The sequence below is a fragment of the Petaurus breviceps genome, unplaced genomic scaffold, assembly GCF_028583685.1.
Source record: "Petaurus breviceps papuanus isolate PSGF00001 unplaced genomic scaffold, PetGlider_PUasm1.0 138, whole genome shotgun sequence".
NCBI classification, from domain to species: domain Eukaryota; kingdom Metazoa; phylum Chordata; class Mammalia; order Diprotodontia; family Petauridae; genus Petaurus; species Petaurus breviceps.
Genome location: NW_027185694.1, coordinates 11479875 through 11494129, shown reverse-complemented (window position 1 = coordinate 11494129; position 14255 = coordinate 11479875). Strand labels below are relative to the sequence as shown.

The following is a 14255-nucleotide window of genomic DNA, read 5'->3' as shown; positions in this document are numbered from 1 at the left end:
TCTCTCTCTCTCTCTCTCTCTCTCTCTCTCTCTGTCTTTCTCCCCCTTTCCTCTTCCTCCCCTCTCCCCAGCATTTAATTTAATTGGCTGGGCCTCATGGAATTGACATTTGTCATCTTCTAATTGACCATGCTCCATAAGATACAAATATCCCACCAGCGTTCTGCCAGTTCCCCCCCACATCAACTTCTTGGAGGGAAACAAAAACAATACATAGAAAAATATCTTAATGAACCATCGCGAATTAAATTGCAAACATTCAGAAGATTTTTTTCTGTATAATTGTCAATGAGACTTTGAGAAGAACAACTTGTCAATATGATTAAGACTTTTTTCTGGGGTGGCTAGGTGGCACAGTGAATAGAGCACCAGCCCTGGAGTCAGGAGGAACAGAGTTCAAATCTGGCCTCATTCACTTGACACACTTATTAGCTGTGTGACCTTGGGCAAGTCACTTAACCCCAATTGCCCTGCCCTGCCTTCCCTCCTCCAAAAAAGAAAAAAAATCCAAACAAACAAATTTTTAAAAGACTTCATTCAACATGCTGATGGGCCTGTTAAATCTGTAATGAGTAGGATGTAATGATTTGAGACCAGGTCAAATAAATCATCTAAAGGAACTGGGAATATTTTCCCATATTTTCTGCGTGCTTTCTCACAAGCTTTCCTCCTCCATGTCTGGAGTGCATCCCCTCCTCACCTCTGACTCTGACTGTTAGAATCCTTTGTCTCCTTCAGAATTCAGTTTAAACACCACCTTCACCTCAGACTAAATGTTGTCTGAAGAAGAGGACACCAACAGGGAGAATGTCTCCTGTCTTTAAACTTCTGAAGGGTTGTTTACATGGAAGAAGGATTAAGGGCTTACTGGGGCCAGGCATAGAACTAAAAACCAGAGATACAAAGAAAAGCCAAAACCCAGTTCCTGCCCTCAAGGAGCTCACACTCTAACAGAAGAGAACACATTCGAACAACTATGTACCTACAATATATACAAAGGGGAAAAGATTCTGTCTGCCTCTGCCTCTGACTGGTGAGTTGTTCTTCAAAATCTCCATTTGAGGAAGTCCCCTGCCCCTTATTTACTTCTAACCTGGCTCAGAACCTGACTGTGCAGAACACTACTTCACCTTGTTCATATGCTTCCCCTCCTTGTGTTTCCCGATTTGAATGTAAAGTCCCTTGAGAGCAGAGACCATCTTTATTGCTTGTGTTGTATTCTCGGTGCTTAGCATAGTGCCTAGAATAGAGTAAGTGCTTCATAAATGCTCTCTGTCTCTCTCAATCTTTCTCTCTGTGTCTCTGTTTCTGTGTCTGTCTGTTCTCTGTATTTCTCTCTGTTTCTGACTATCCATCCAGAAGGCAGAATAAGAACCAGTGGATAGAAATTTCAGTGGCAGAGACAGAATATAAGGAAAAAGAATTCCTTGCAGCTAGAGGTAGTAAAAAAAAAAAAGAACAGATTACCTTGGGAGGCAGAGTTCCCTGTCACTAGTAGTTTTCAAGTAGAAGCTGGAGGACAAGTTATTGGGAATATGTGCATGTCAAATAGTCATAGAATAAAAATACAAAGTGATTTAGGGGAGACAGGCAGTAGCAGCTGGGGGGCATCAGGAAACGCTTGATGTATAAGGTGTCATTTAAAATGAATTCTGAAGGAGATAAAGGGTTCTAAGAATCAGAGGTGAAGAAGGAATGCATTCCAGGCATGGAGGAGGAAAGCTAGGAAACAGGCAAGGGTGGGTCACATGTAAGGAACAGCAAGAAGTGTGGCTAACTGGGAATGGTGAAGAGGAGATTCTGAGCTCCTACTGAGTGGCCCATGCCATGACTACTTCTCTTTCCTTTTCATCTATTATTCTCTCCCAGAAACACATTGAAAAGACCTGCAGTTTCCTCCCTGTTATTAATGAGGCGTCTACAGAGCAAGGAAAGCTGGCAGGTAAAAGGAAGAAGCATGGCTATCATGGAAAGCCCGTCAGATTGCTTCCTTTACACTTCTCTGGCTCCTGGCTTCTGTTCCTTTGGGGGGAAAAAAGGTGAAGTAGGGTTTGGGACATTAAAAGTTCCCAGTTTTATTAGTTAGGGGGATAAATAGAGGACTTTCAACTGAGAGGATACATCAGGATGTCTGTAGTTGCAACAGAGGTAAGGAAAACTCACATTTAGGGCAGATGTCATTTTAAAAGGTGTGGTTTGTTTGCAGATTTTTTATAAATAAGCACTGGTCTCTTGGCAGGAACTCTTTTGTACATATTTTCCTAGGTTTACACTGCCTGGACCCAATACTGAAGACTCTCATGGATCTGAAAAGGGGAACTGGGTACTGAGGAAGAGAAGGGGAAGACAGTAAAAGCATCCTGCCGGCACCCAACATTTTGCCTGGTATTTGGGTTCGTGGAAATATAGTAGTGTAAACAAAGCCCATCACATGAACTCATCTTTCTCTCAAGGAGATGTGGTCTAATCTTCTGGGGTCATTTCTGTCAAGGACACCACTATCCTGCTAGTCCCTCACATTCACAACATCAACATTTGCCACTCTTCCCTTCACCCCACATATCCAATCAGCTACCAAATATTGTTGATTCTATCTCAACAACATTCCTGGCATCTGCCCCTTCCTCTCTACTCATTCAGTTACCATGATAATTCAGGTTCTCACCTAGACTATTATGGCAACCTTCTAATTGGCCTCTCAGCTTCAAACCTTTCTTTGCTCCAGTATATCCTCTATCTAATTGCTAACATGATTTTCCTAGCACTGCTCAATAAACTCCAGAGCTCTTGAATATCTCCAGGAACAAATATTTTCTTGTGCATTTGGCTTTTAAAGCCATTCATGATGTTATCTCAACCTACCTTTCCAACTTTGCTATATACATCATTCCCCTTCTTGAACTCTATAGTCCAGTCAAACTTCTTGTTCCTCACATGTGGCACACCCTCTCCAATTGCCATACTTTCTTTTTGGAGAAGGGAAGGCAGGGCAATTGGGGTTAAGTGACTTGCCCAAGGTCACACAGCTAGTAAGTGTTAAGTGTGTGAGGCCGGACTTGAACTCAGGTCCTCCTGACTCCAGGACTGGTGCTCTATTCACTGTGCCACCTAGCTGCCCCACCAATTTCCATATTTTCTCACTAGCTTTCTTTCTCCATGCTTGGAGTACATCTCCTTCTCACTGCTTACTCTGACTCTTAAAATCTTTTGTCTCCTTCAGAATTCAGTTTAAACATCACCTTCATCTCAAGCCTTTCCTGACCCTCCCAGCTGTTAGTGCCCTTCTCCCCAAATTCATTTTGAATTTATTTTATATATCTATGTGACCGTGGACAAGACAACCAGACCTCCCTCATCCTTAGTTCCCCTCATCCCTTCATCATCAGCAAAATAGATGGAAGAGCACCTCACAGGATTACTGTGAGGACCAAATGAGAAAACATATGCAAAGCACTTAGAAAACATTACCATGCTATGCAAATGCTAGTTACAAATATTATTATTTTAACATATGTATATGTTGTCTCCCCCAATAGATGTAAGCCCCTTGAGGGCAGGAACTGCTTAATTTTACTCTTTTATCCCTAGCAGCTGGCATAGTGCCTGGCATATACTAGGGTCTTTTGGTTTCATTTTGCTTTTGGAGGCATTTGGGGTTAAGTGATTTACTTGCCTCGGGTCGCACAACTAGCAAGTATCTGAGGCATATTTGAACTTGGGGCCTTCTGATTCTAGGTCCAGTACTCTATCCACTGTATCACCTAGCTGCCCATAATGATTAATTAATAAATGATTGATTAATTGATTGATATTAGAAAAGCAATTTGTTCTTTTCTAACCCTAAGATTCCTTTAGCCCATGAAGTTGTGGAAGTGCTCATTAAGCACCTATTCTGTGTAGGACATTGTACTGTGAGGATACACAAGGAAATATAACAACCTTTACTTTGTGAGAAGGTAATAGGAGAGCCTGAGTAATGTAGTGAATAGAGAGATGACCTGGGAGTGTGACTCTGAGTAACTCTTCCCAGTGCACCCCCAAGCAACACTCTAAATCAGAGCAAGTACCCTTCATGGGTAGAAGTTTTCCTTACTGGGAATAACTGATACCAAAGAAATTGTAGGTCCAGTCCCTGGCTCCCCTCTCCCCCAGTTGTCTGATTTTGGGGAAAAATTCATAAGTGCTTGAATCACTTGCATAACTTGTGAATGTATAATAACTCAAGTTATGTGGAAATAGACAAATTCAACAGGAATTTGAACAAAAGATAAATCCAAAAAATTATATTTATATAGTACTTTACAAAAAACTGCTTTTCTTAAAATAGATGAGTGAGCTGAGTAGTATATTATTATGTTGTTTATAAAGTCCGAGTGCAAACTACACTTCAGCCTTGAGCTCTGAGACACAGTTTGTTGAAGAGGAAATGACTGGGTCATCCTTGTGGGTTACTTAATGGTTGATATTACTTTTGTGTATTATTTTCATTTTTCTTTCTATGACTTAAAGAAGGGTTATCTAGACACAAAGACAGGAAGTTTAGGACATCTGTAAGCTGCTAAAAAAAGGGAAGTTAAGAGTATTCCTATACTTACTGGTGTCTGTGTGTATGCATACATATATGTATATACATATACGTATATATGTTTGTGTGTGTGTGTGTGTGTATAGACACATCTGGAGAGAAAAAAATAGTGTTCAAACCATCAGATAAAAAATTATATGTTGTCAATTGATCCATGTTACACTGGTGTTTTTCACCCTAAATCAACTCTAAGCTAAAAATTAATTGAAATAGTAATGTAGTTTTTATTGCCAATAGTTGCATAAACATATGAAATTATTCTAAGCTTTATGTATCTGTAAGTTCTTGGAGAAACCTTTTTTCATAAAAATATGACTATCCCTGATAGAATGGACTACTTAATCCACCTCTGACTATAAGAGTGACATTAACAAAGACAACATAGGCAGAACGTTCATTTAATACAACAAGCATTTATTAAATACCTATTGTGTGACAGACATTGGAGACACAAAGACCAAATGAACCATAAATGAAGTGATTGCTTTTACTAACCTGATCCCAATATCGCTGGAGGTCCTGGTGGCCCTGGGGGTCCTGGAGGTCCTGGGGGTCCATGAGCTCCATAGCCAGGAGGGCCAGGCAAACCTGGTGCCCCAGGGGGGCCTCTGGGTCCAATGATAGAATCACCTTTCTGGCCCTAGTAAGGCAAACCCATAGTGACAGAGGAAAGGACACAATTAATCACCTTGACATTTCGATTTCTGAGTAATACATCTTTTAAGGAAAAGTTTTTAAATTTCTCACTTTTTACTTAAATTTCCTGCAAGAAATGTGGTAATTAAACATTCACTAATGACCTCATGAAAATTTTTTCCTCCACATTGACAGTGGTCAAGCATCATCCCAGGCACCTGGATTAATTAGTGCTATCATGACTGTCCAGAGAGTCTGAAGAGATTGTACCAGGAGGTATAGAACATGTTAGCAAAGAAATCCAATTAAGTTATATTTGTAAGAGAGCTTGTCACAAGCAGTGCACATGCTCAGATCACCTAACACTGAGGCTCCTGCTTCGACATGATCCCCCTAAGACATGGTAGGTGGAGTAACTTCCTTTGATTGGCTATGTACCCGAAGCAGGTTGTATCTTTTAAACTGGTCAGATTGAAATGGTTGCTCTCTTTCTTGGGTTCTTCCTTTCTGCTACATCCAGGGAGTGAAGATCACAGTTTACCCTTGGGTGTCACTGTGAACTGAAGTAGGAGGGGGATGAAACCTTCCCTTTTCCTCACTTTTACCCTGGTTCTGAGAAAGGGGCTGGATGTTTGTTTTGGTTTTGTTTGGTTTGTTCTTAGTTTTAAACGCTGGAGATAAATCCCACCAGACTGGGGAGTTCAAGCTTTGATGATCTTGGAGCTAGACTTGCAGACCAGGTGGTACAGGAAGATGGAAGCCCCAAGAAGTCAGGGTGCCTGAGATTGGAAACCAACTTGGTTTTGGGACTTGGAATTAGGAACTGAGTTATGCTATTTGTATATTTTTTATTATGCCTTTTGAAGGAAATATTTCTTTGTAAAAACTAATCTGGCAAGTAAGTAGCTGAATGAAACCTGGGTACAGGGGACCATGCAAGCCCTTGGGGGATTGTCCACTGGTAAGGGCTGAAGTGATTTGCAGAAAACCTCAGCACCCTCAGTTTCCCTTTACTTTACAGGTACCAGATAACCAGGAGGAGGAGGGATATGTAACAGATCTGGCTTCCAGGCATTGGGGGCCAGACTGGTCAGTGTTACATTATAAAAAGAACACAGTAAAGAAAGAGGAACCGAAAGCAATACATACACCCTGACTAACTTGGTAAGTGAAAGCAACATTTGACAGGAACTGAGATTCATGTTCAATTGTTAGGGTTGTATGTCTACACCTGTGATTTCATTGATATAAAGAATGCCAAAGAAATTCTCTCTACTGAATTTAGAATTTGGTTTATGATTTAGATGTGTCCAAGGTCTCCCAGACAGTACACGTCAGAGGTAGGACTTTTCCCAAGCCTTCTGATTTGGAGGTCAGCTTTCAATCCAGTACACCACATTTCTGCAGTCCACTGTTTCTACATTATTAAACGAACATTCATAGCTTGTGTCTCATTTAACAATGAGGAATAATGGATGTGTTTGGTTTTACATACAATTACAATGATTTTTGCATATTATTTCTCTGCATTGTTTTCATTTTTCACATGTGCTTTATTTTGTTCTTGCTCAAATCTATGAGTGCTTGCACACTTGTCACTAGAAGTTAAAACAATTAATTTTTTTTAAAAAAGAAACTGTAGCACTTTCTTACCCCATCAAATAATGATGGATAGATTTTTTTTAAAAAAACCTTAAATGTTCTCTTCTGTACAATAGAAGCTCTTGAATTAAGAGTCTCTTTAAAAAATAATTAGCTTAAGAAGAGAGAATCATATCTTATTTTAAGCCTAAACAAAAGAAGAAATATTTGTATTCTTTAGCTTTTGATTCCCACCTAGGAAGGGACATTATGAAACTGTTAAAAAAATGAAGTTTGGGGAAAACTTCCTCTAGGTAATTAATGTACCAGTTGGGCACCTGAAGCACCTACAAGAGTAAACAATTATAGATCCCTTAACCTTACAGTGAAGAGAGGAATGAGTCAGCTTGCCCCCCCACCCCCAACTTCTTGTCATTCTCTGTGTAATCAGAAGATGCTATTGTGAGAAACCATCCCTGTTATAAGCCTGTTTGCCTATTTATAAAAGAGGTAATAATTTATCTGTCAAATTAAATGAGTTGCAGACTCTTTTGAACATTTTATTTACTTATCAGCAATATTAGATGTCAAAAATAATGACATAAAATGAGAGTGTGTAGCAATGCATCTATTTAATGATATAGTTTTCAATCTTTACTAAATTCAAAATAGAAACAGGGACAGGATTTTGAAGACTACTGGAAATAAGTAAGTCCTCTTTAATCTCTAATTAGATAATGCATACAAATACAATGGAATTGTGGAAAGATCTTTGCTTCCATCAATGTGAGGATCTCTTGGGGTGGAAAATTCCAGGCAGATACAGAATGCAATCTATCTTTGACTTCATAGATAACTCCTAGGAAGTTGCCAGAGGCACATTGAGGTTAAATACCTTGCCTAGGGTCTTGTATCCAGTAAATATCTGAGGCATGATTTAAATCCAGGTCTTTGTGACTCTAAGTCTAGAACTATCTATTGTGCCATACTACCTCAATAGATGATTAATAATTGTGCAAAATTATTTTATAGAATTTTAAAAGCCCAGTTATGCTGGTCAACTCTCCAGATATGATGGCTTGCAAACACTTGAAGAGTCAAGATGCTTACATCACCTATGAGAGGAATGCAGTGAATAGAGATAGCCACAAAGCCTCAAGTTCAAGACCTACTTCTGCCCCATATTGGCTAAGTAACCCATGACAAGTCATTGGATATCTCTGAGCTCTAAGCAACTGTCCAAGACTATAAGCTTCAGAAAAGGCACTGACCTGTGCTGATAGGAGCTTCCTTACCTAGGAGGTTGTTAGACCAATAAAATCACAAGTCAAATCTCTCCCCTATACTGCCCATAATTTCTTAAGATATAACAAGAGAAACACCAAAATCCATATTATATAATTTACAAGAAACGACAGTTTTATATGGGGCAACCAAATATCAATGGATTCTGTGAGAAGCAACTCCAACGAGGGGATTGCAAACCTCAGACGTTACACATTTTCATTATGTTAACCATACATGAGCTATCTTAAGATGGCTAAAAGGAGGTAGTATGTTTAATTGGCCAGCTAGGGAAGCTCAGTGAGCAAGTGATTTTTCTGCTGCAAGGAATCAGTATGGCAACACAAAAGGAAAGGCACAGTTGGATAATGTTAAATTCATTTCACACATCTATACTAAATGTTTGGTCTTCATAAACCCAGCTCTCAACTAGTTGGAAATGTGGAGGAAATTCATGTTTCAGATTTGGGTTGGATTAGATGACTTCTGAAATAATTTTCAGCTTTAAAATTCTATCCCAACTCTCTCAGTGGAGGTCTTGATTACTCCTTAGAACTCTTAGGCCCAGAACAAAGTCTGTGTATCTGCCTTAGTAAAGGACTATCCTCACTGATATATGGTATTACTCACCTGGCAGCTTTCTCAGTGAGAGGTTTAATAAAGAACCAATTTTAAGGCAACTGACAGAAAAAGCTTCTGCCCAGAGGTCCATATAACTGTAGACAGACCAGGAAACTGGGCATCACCTCCATCCCACCTTTGAATTTTTGCAGAAGACTGATGGGTCAAATGGCTAGTCCCAGGTGAAATAAAGAAAGCACAGGCTATCACTAGCCTGAAATCTTATTTAAGAGTTGAGTTTTCTATTGAAGAATTCAGCCTGGACCTACAGGGTACCATTTTTCTCAGTTAATTGCTGGCAGTTAGTTGCTATTAATTACATTTAATTGTTAGCAGGTCATACTGGCAAGATGGAAATTTTCCCATAAGGTTTTCTGCCTGAAAGCCATGTTAAGAGGCCATAATGCTCTCTAAGTGTGCCAGGACTGTTCTTTTAGTCCAAATTGCATATTGAAATCACCTGACACGTTAGCATTTAATTGGGTCTTTCAGACACCTTCCCACAACTGAGGCCCAGTTAGAGGCGGTAGAAATGGAAGCAGTAGTCCTTTTATCCAGGCAGAGCCTCAGGAGAAAGGGAAGTTGGCTACCAGAAATCCTCTAAGGTATGGACAGAGATCACACAGGGTTGCCAATGAGGTGAATTATTTCTCATTAGCTACCTAAGTAAAGTGAGAGGGGATGGGAAGACAAATAAGCCATGGAAAAGATCCAACAGGGGGAACCAAAAACCTAGTTAGTGTCTATCAGGGAGTGAGTTGCCTTGAAGGGAACAATAATAATGATAATAGTAATAGTTAATATGTATATATGGTGCTTTAAAGTTTGTAAATCACTTTACATATGTTAGCTCATTTTTTTGATCATGTGGTGCAAAGAAATCAGAGAGACAGATGGAGATGGATATTCTTTGGCAGGTTAAGCTGCCTTTTAACAACCCTAGGCAGCTCTTGGATCCCGTCTACTCGGTGCTTAAAGGGACATAAGCCTTAGTACCTGGCTGGATTTTGATGACTGCCCTAGGGCTGATCTGTTCTGATTAGTGAGTGAGTATAGCTCACTCTATCTAGCCAGCCCCAGAACAGACCATGTTTCACATCCCAATCCATTCCAGCCATTTTCTTGCTATCTACTCTGCTGCCATGTACCCTTTTGGTATTGTGGAAAGAACCCTGGCTTTGAAGTCGGAGTAGCTGAGTTTCCCTTATTAATCGTGCCTCTGACACTTATTGCCCTTGTGATCTTGGGCAAGTTAACCTCCCCAAGGCATGATTTCCTCATCTATAAAATGACGTGATTGGACTATATGGCTTCTGAGGTCCTTCCCAGCTCTAACTGTAGGATTTTAATCAATCTCCTGCTCTGAGGACAGTAAGAAAATCAATAATTTTGCATATGGAAAGATAAATGTCACACTGCCCTGTGCCTTCACTCACTCTCCTTGTGACTTTCCAGATCAAAGCACCTTTCCTTGGTCATCATTCCCTGTATATGTTCTCTCCCCCTTTTAGAGTGTAAACTCCTTGAGGTTAGGGACTACTTTGCTTTTATATTTGCACCCCTACATTTAATTCAGTATCGAGCATATAGTAAGCACTTATCAAATGAGCTTCATTCACTCACTCCTACCAGCTGCTGTAGCAGTAATTGGACATACCACTTATTTGGGACATGGCATATACCACCTAGTATTGTCTTATTCTTTATCTATGAGTCCTGTGTCTCCAGTTGGAATGTAAACTTGTTGTGGACAGAGACTCAACTTATCTATCTTTTCCAGAAAATAGCATGGTATCTTGATGTTGCAGATGTTCAAATGAATATTTGATGATCATTATTACATCTTGAATTGTAGGTAAGAGCAGAAGTTCTTAAGCTATGTGAATCATCCTTAATTATATGCGTAAATTTTGTGAATACTTTTACAATGTTAATGTTGACATTTTGAAACTAAAAAAGGTAAACCACTATCTTGATTGTATTCTATCTTCCCAATCATGTTTTGTGCTGGATTTGGCAGTGTGGACCCAGTGTTTGGAAAGTGATTGCTCCTTTTCAGTTTCCCTCATTGGCTGGGCACCCCTCAACTTCTCTATTTAAAAAGAATAATAGAATTCAACTCTTAAGGGGACTTCAGAGGCCATCAAGTTCCAGCCCATACCCTATATATAATCCTCAACAGGATAGCATCCATTCTCTCCTTAGTGACCAATTTGCTGGACCGTTCTTGGGAGCACACAGACAAGGTAAACTGCCATTTAAGGAGAGTAGGAGGAAAGGACTCAACAACTTTTTAAATGTTAGCATATAATATGGTATTTATATGTTGCTCCCTTTAAAATGGGAAGGGATAGCAACATTTTCAACAGTTTGGATCCTGTTCCATTGCAATCCACAAATCAACCTATATTTGTTGAATTCCAATTATGCTTAGCACTATGTTAGGTCATCTCTTGCTTTTGCTACATAATTGGACCACTTCCTGTTAAGACATACTGTGGAATATGTTTTTTTAGGCTGCTTCTTGTGAAATAAGTCATTACTGGCAATATGCTCCAGTCAGTCTTCTTATACCCACCATGCATCTTTTTATTGTTCTTTGTGTCATCTTTAGTTTGGGTTCTTCTGAAGCCAATGTATTACATGATTTGTGGCTGTGTGGCATCTTTTAAGGATAATCCTGATACTCAAAATATGGGCTTTTAGTTCATGAGCACATTGAATCACTGAGAATCTGTGTAGCTTCCTCCATGTGACGCAGCCCTCTCTCTCCCTATCCACTTCTAGACCTATTTTATTGTCTGTATGTAGTGTCTGCCCAGTTCATAATGGGGATCAATAGATTCACTCATTGGGGTATCGATCTATTCAGTTCCATCTCATTATCTTGGAAATATGCATTTGTTATCTATGTTTTCTTTTTAATGTGGATTGATGCTATTAGTAACAGTAAATTTGGGTATTTGCCTGCACCAATAGATAATTGCCACCATTCCTTTCTAGAGCAAGTGAATGACAGTCTAAAAGCAATGGTTGATGTTTTATCTTTTATAGGTTTCCCACAGTCAGAATTTTGCCTCACACTCTAAGGATCTGAAAGAGGTTTTTGGATGGCACAGAAAATAGCAATAACATATTATAGAAACTGGGGTGGCTAAGTGGTTCAGTGAATAGAGCCAGCCCTGGAATCATGAAGACTTGAGTTCAAATCTGGCCTCAGACACCTAACAGTTATTAGCTGTGTGACCTTGGGCAAGTCACTTAACCCCAATTGGCCTGCTCTCCTGCCTTGGAAAAAAAAAGCAAAAAAGATAGTCTAGAAACCAGCTAGTAAACCTAGGTGACTAAAGGATGGGATAAGGTTAGAGAGAATGGTGAAGCCTAGTAAGTCACATAGTAAGTAGTCAAAAAGAGGAAGCCTATGAGTTTTAGTTTAGACTCTGTTGTCTAGTTTCTGTTTGACACAGTTATTTGGTCTAGTTGCTTTTGGGAAAATGACTCATGTTTTGAATTTAGAAGTTCTATTTAACTATGGAATCTACAAGTTCTGTTTAACTATGGTATAGCTGCTTACATGGTATTGAGTCCTCTACCCCCCACTTTTTCTGCAACTAGTCTGACATTTTATTTGAATTTTTTTATCCTTTGGATTAAGATATTTTGCTTTAATTTATTATATAGAGTTCTAATTTGGGGGCTCATTGGTTTCCCCAAATTCAATAATCCTAAACCACTTGCCCTTTTTTTTTTTAAACCACCATTTTTCTTAGGTTCATGCTATTTTGTTGGGAATCAAGGAACACCACAATTTCAGAAGAAGAAAAATTTCAGAGGACACAAAAGGCAATGGAGAAATGCACAGTGGATATAAAAGACCCACAGCACATTACCAGGTCTTGGCTGGTATGCCGGAAGAGACCTAAAACATATTATTGAAGACATGTGTGACCAGAAGAAGAAGTAAACTAGTCATGTGATGAAACTGAGGAAGAGAAACTGCACTAGCATTAGTTTTAGAGTTAGAGTATCTAGGTTTGACTCTGCAAGTTATCTCCATGATCTTGGACAAGTCAAATAGGCTGTTCTGAGCTGTTCAGTTGTTGTTCAGTCATGTCTGACTCTTCTTGGGGTTTTCTTGACAAAGGTACTACAGTGGTTTGCCATTTATTTCTGCAGTTAATCTTACAGATGAGGAAACTGAGGCAGACAGGGTTAAGTGGCTTGCCCGGGGTCACACAGCTAGCATATGTCTGAGAGCTGGAACTCAGAAAATTTATGTAATGTATGTATTATGTAATGTAACCATCTATAAAATAAGGGGACGATTTCTAAGATCCCTTCCAGCTTCAAAATCTATTATCCTATAATTCTATGATATTAAGAGAAATAGGGGGAAGTCTCTAGGGCATTAGGTAAATCCTCTATGGAAGATGTACAGAAAGACAAGGACACAGAATTTTGAAAAAAGCACTAACTGTTGTATGCACAGATGGAGAAAATATTTCACACTGAAGAAATTGTGAGTCTATTGAGGTGTTGGTCTAATTTCTAATTATTGCTAATGCAATATATAATCTCCAATGAGAAAATTGACTTCTCCATAGGGATATAATCTTAAAGATATATTACTTACCATTTGTCCAGGACTTCCTGGCAGTCCAGGGGGCCCAGGCATAAAAAATCCACCATTGGAGTCTCCCTTTTCACCTTTGATCCCTTTGTTTCCAGACTCACCCTCAAAGAAAACACCATTGAGAAATTTAAGGATAAAGAACAAAATGAGCTAAATCTCATAAGCCCAGTAACCCTAATGCAATGGTACTTAGGCAGAGAGCAAATAGTAAGTGAAGAAATAAGTACCTTCATTCTATCCATAAAGTGTTTCAAGTATGTAACAGGAATCGGGGGACCTGAAAGAGAACATTAAAAAGTGATCATTTCTATTTTAAAAGATCTCCCAGTAGGTAAACATTTTAATTTTTTTGTTGTATGTCACTAGAATGTAATGTCAGCCTTGACATTAAGGGTTAATAGCAGTTGCAATCTCTGCCCTAGTTCAGTTGCATTTCTCAAAACATAAGAGGAAAATAATATAGTCTGATGTAACACTTAAAATACCTGGTGGTCCTGGTTCACCTTCATCTCCTTTTTCACCCTTTGGGCCTGGTTGCCCAGGTAGGCCCCAGGAACCTTTTTCTCCTTTAACGCCTGACATTTAAAAACATACAGAAAATAACTTTAATTCTTTGTGAAATGGTCACAGAATATGGTGGAGTTTTTAAAAAGGGCATCATAAGCAGATGCCCATTGATTGCGATATGGCTTAAAAATTGTATTGCATGAATGTCACAGATTATTTCTCTGACATTAGAAATGACAAATATGAAGAATTCAGAGGTTGTCAAGAAATCAATATAAACAATGACTGTAACAATATAAATGGAAAGAGATTGGACAACAACAACAAAAATATAATGACTGCATTTATCCTTCTACCTCTTCTCCTCCCCCCTCACCCCCATTAGAAAATTCACTGTCCTCCCTTCTT

At 39.1% G+C, this 14255-nt stretch overlaps 1 protein-coding gene across 2 annotated transcripts in view; it reads right to left on the bottom strand.

Annotated features, from left to right (window-relative positions):
- COL15A1 (collagen type XV alpha 1 chain) overlaps positions 1-14255 on the bottom strand; it is a 197300-nt gene that overhangs the window by 18238 nt on the left and 164807 nt on the right. For both annotated transcript variants that reach the window (XM_069105698.1, XM_069105700.1), the window contains 4 exons: positions 13826-13915; positions 13568-13617; positions 13341-13442; positions 5081-5225 (listed from right to left, as the gene is read on the bottom strand). In XM_069105698.1, the coding sequence (XP_068961799.1) occupies positions 5081-5225; positions 13341-13442; positions 13568-13617; positions 13826-13915 (387 nt within the window). The remainder of the gene's footprint in view (positions 1-5080; positions 5226-13340; positions 13443-13567; positions 13618-13825; positions 13916-14255) is intronic.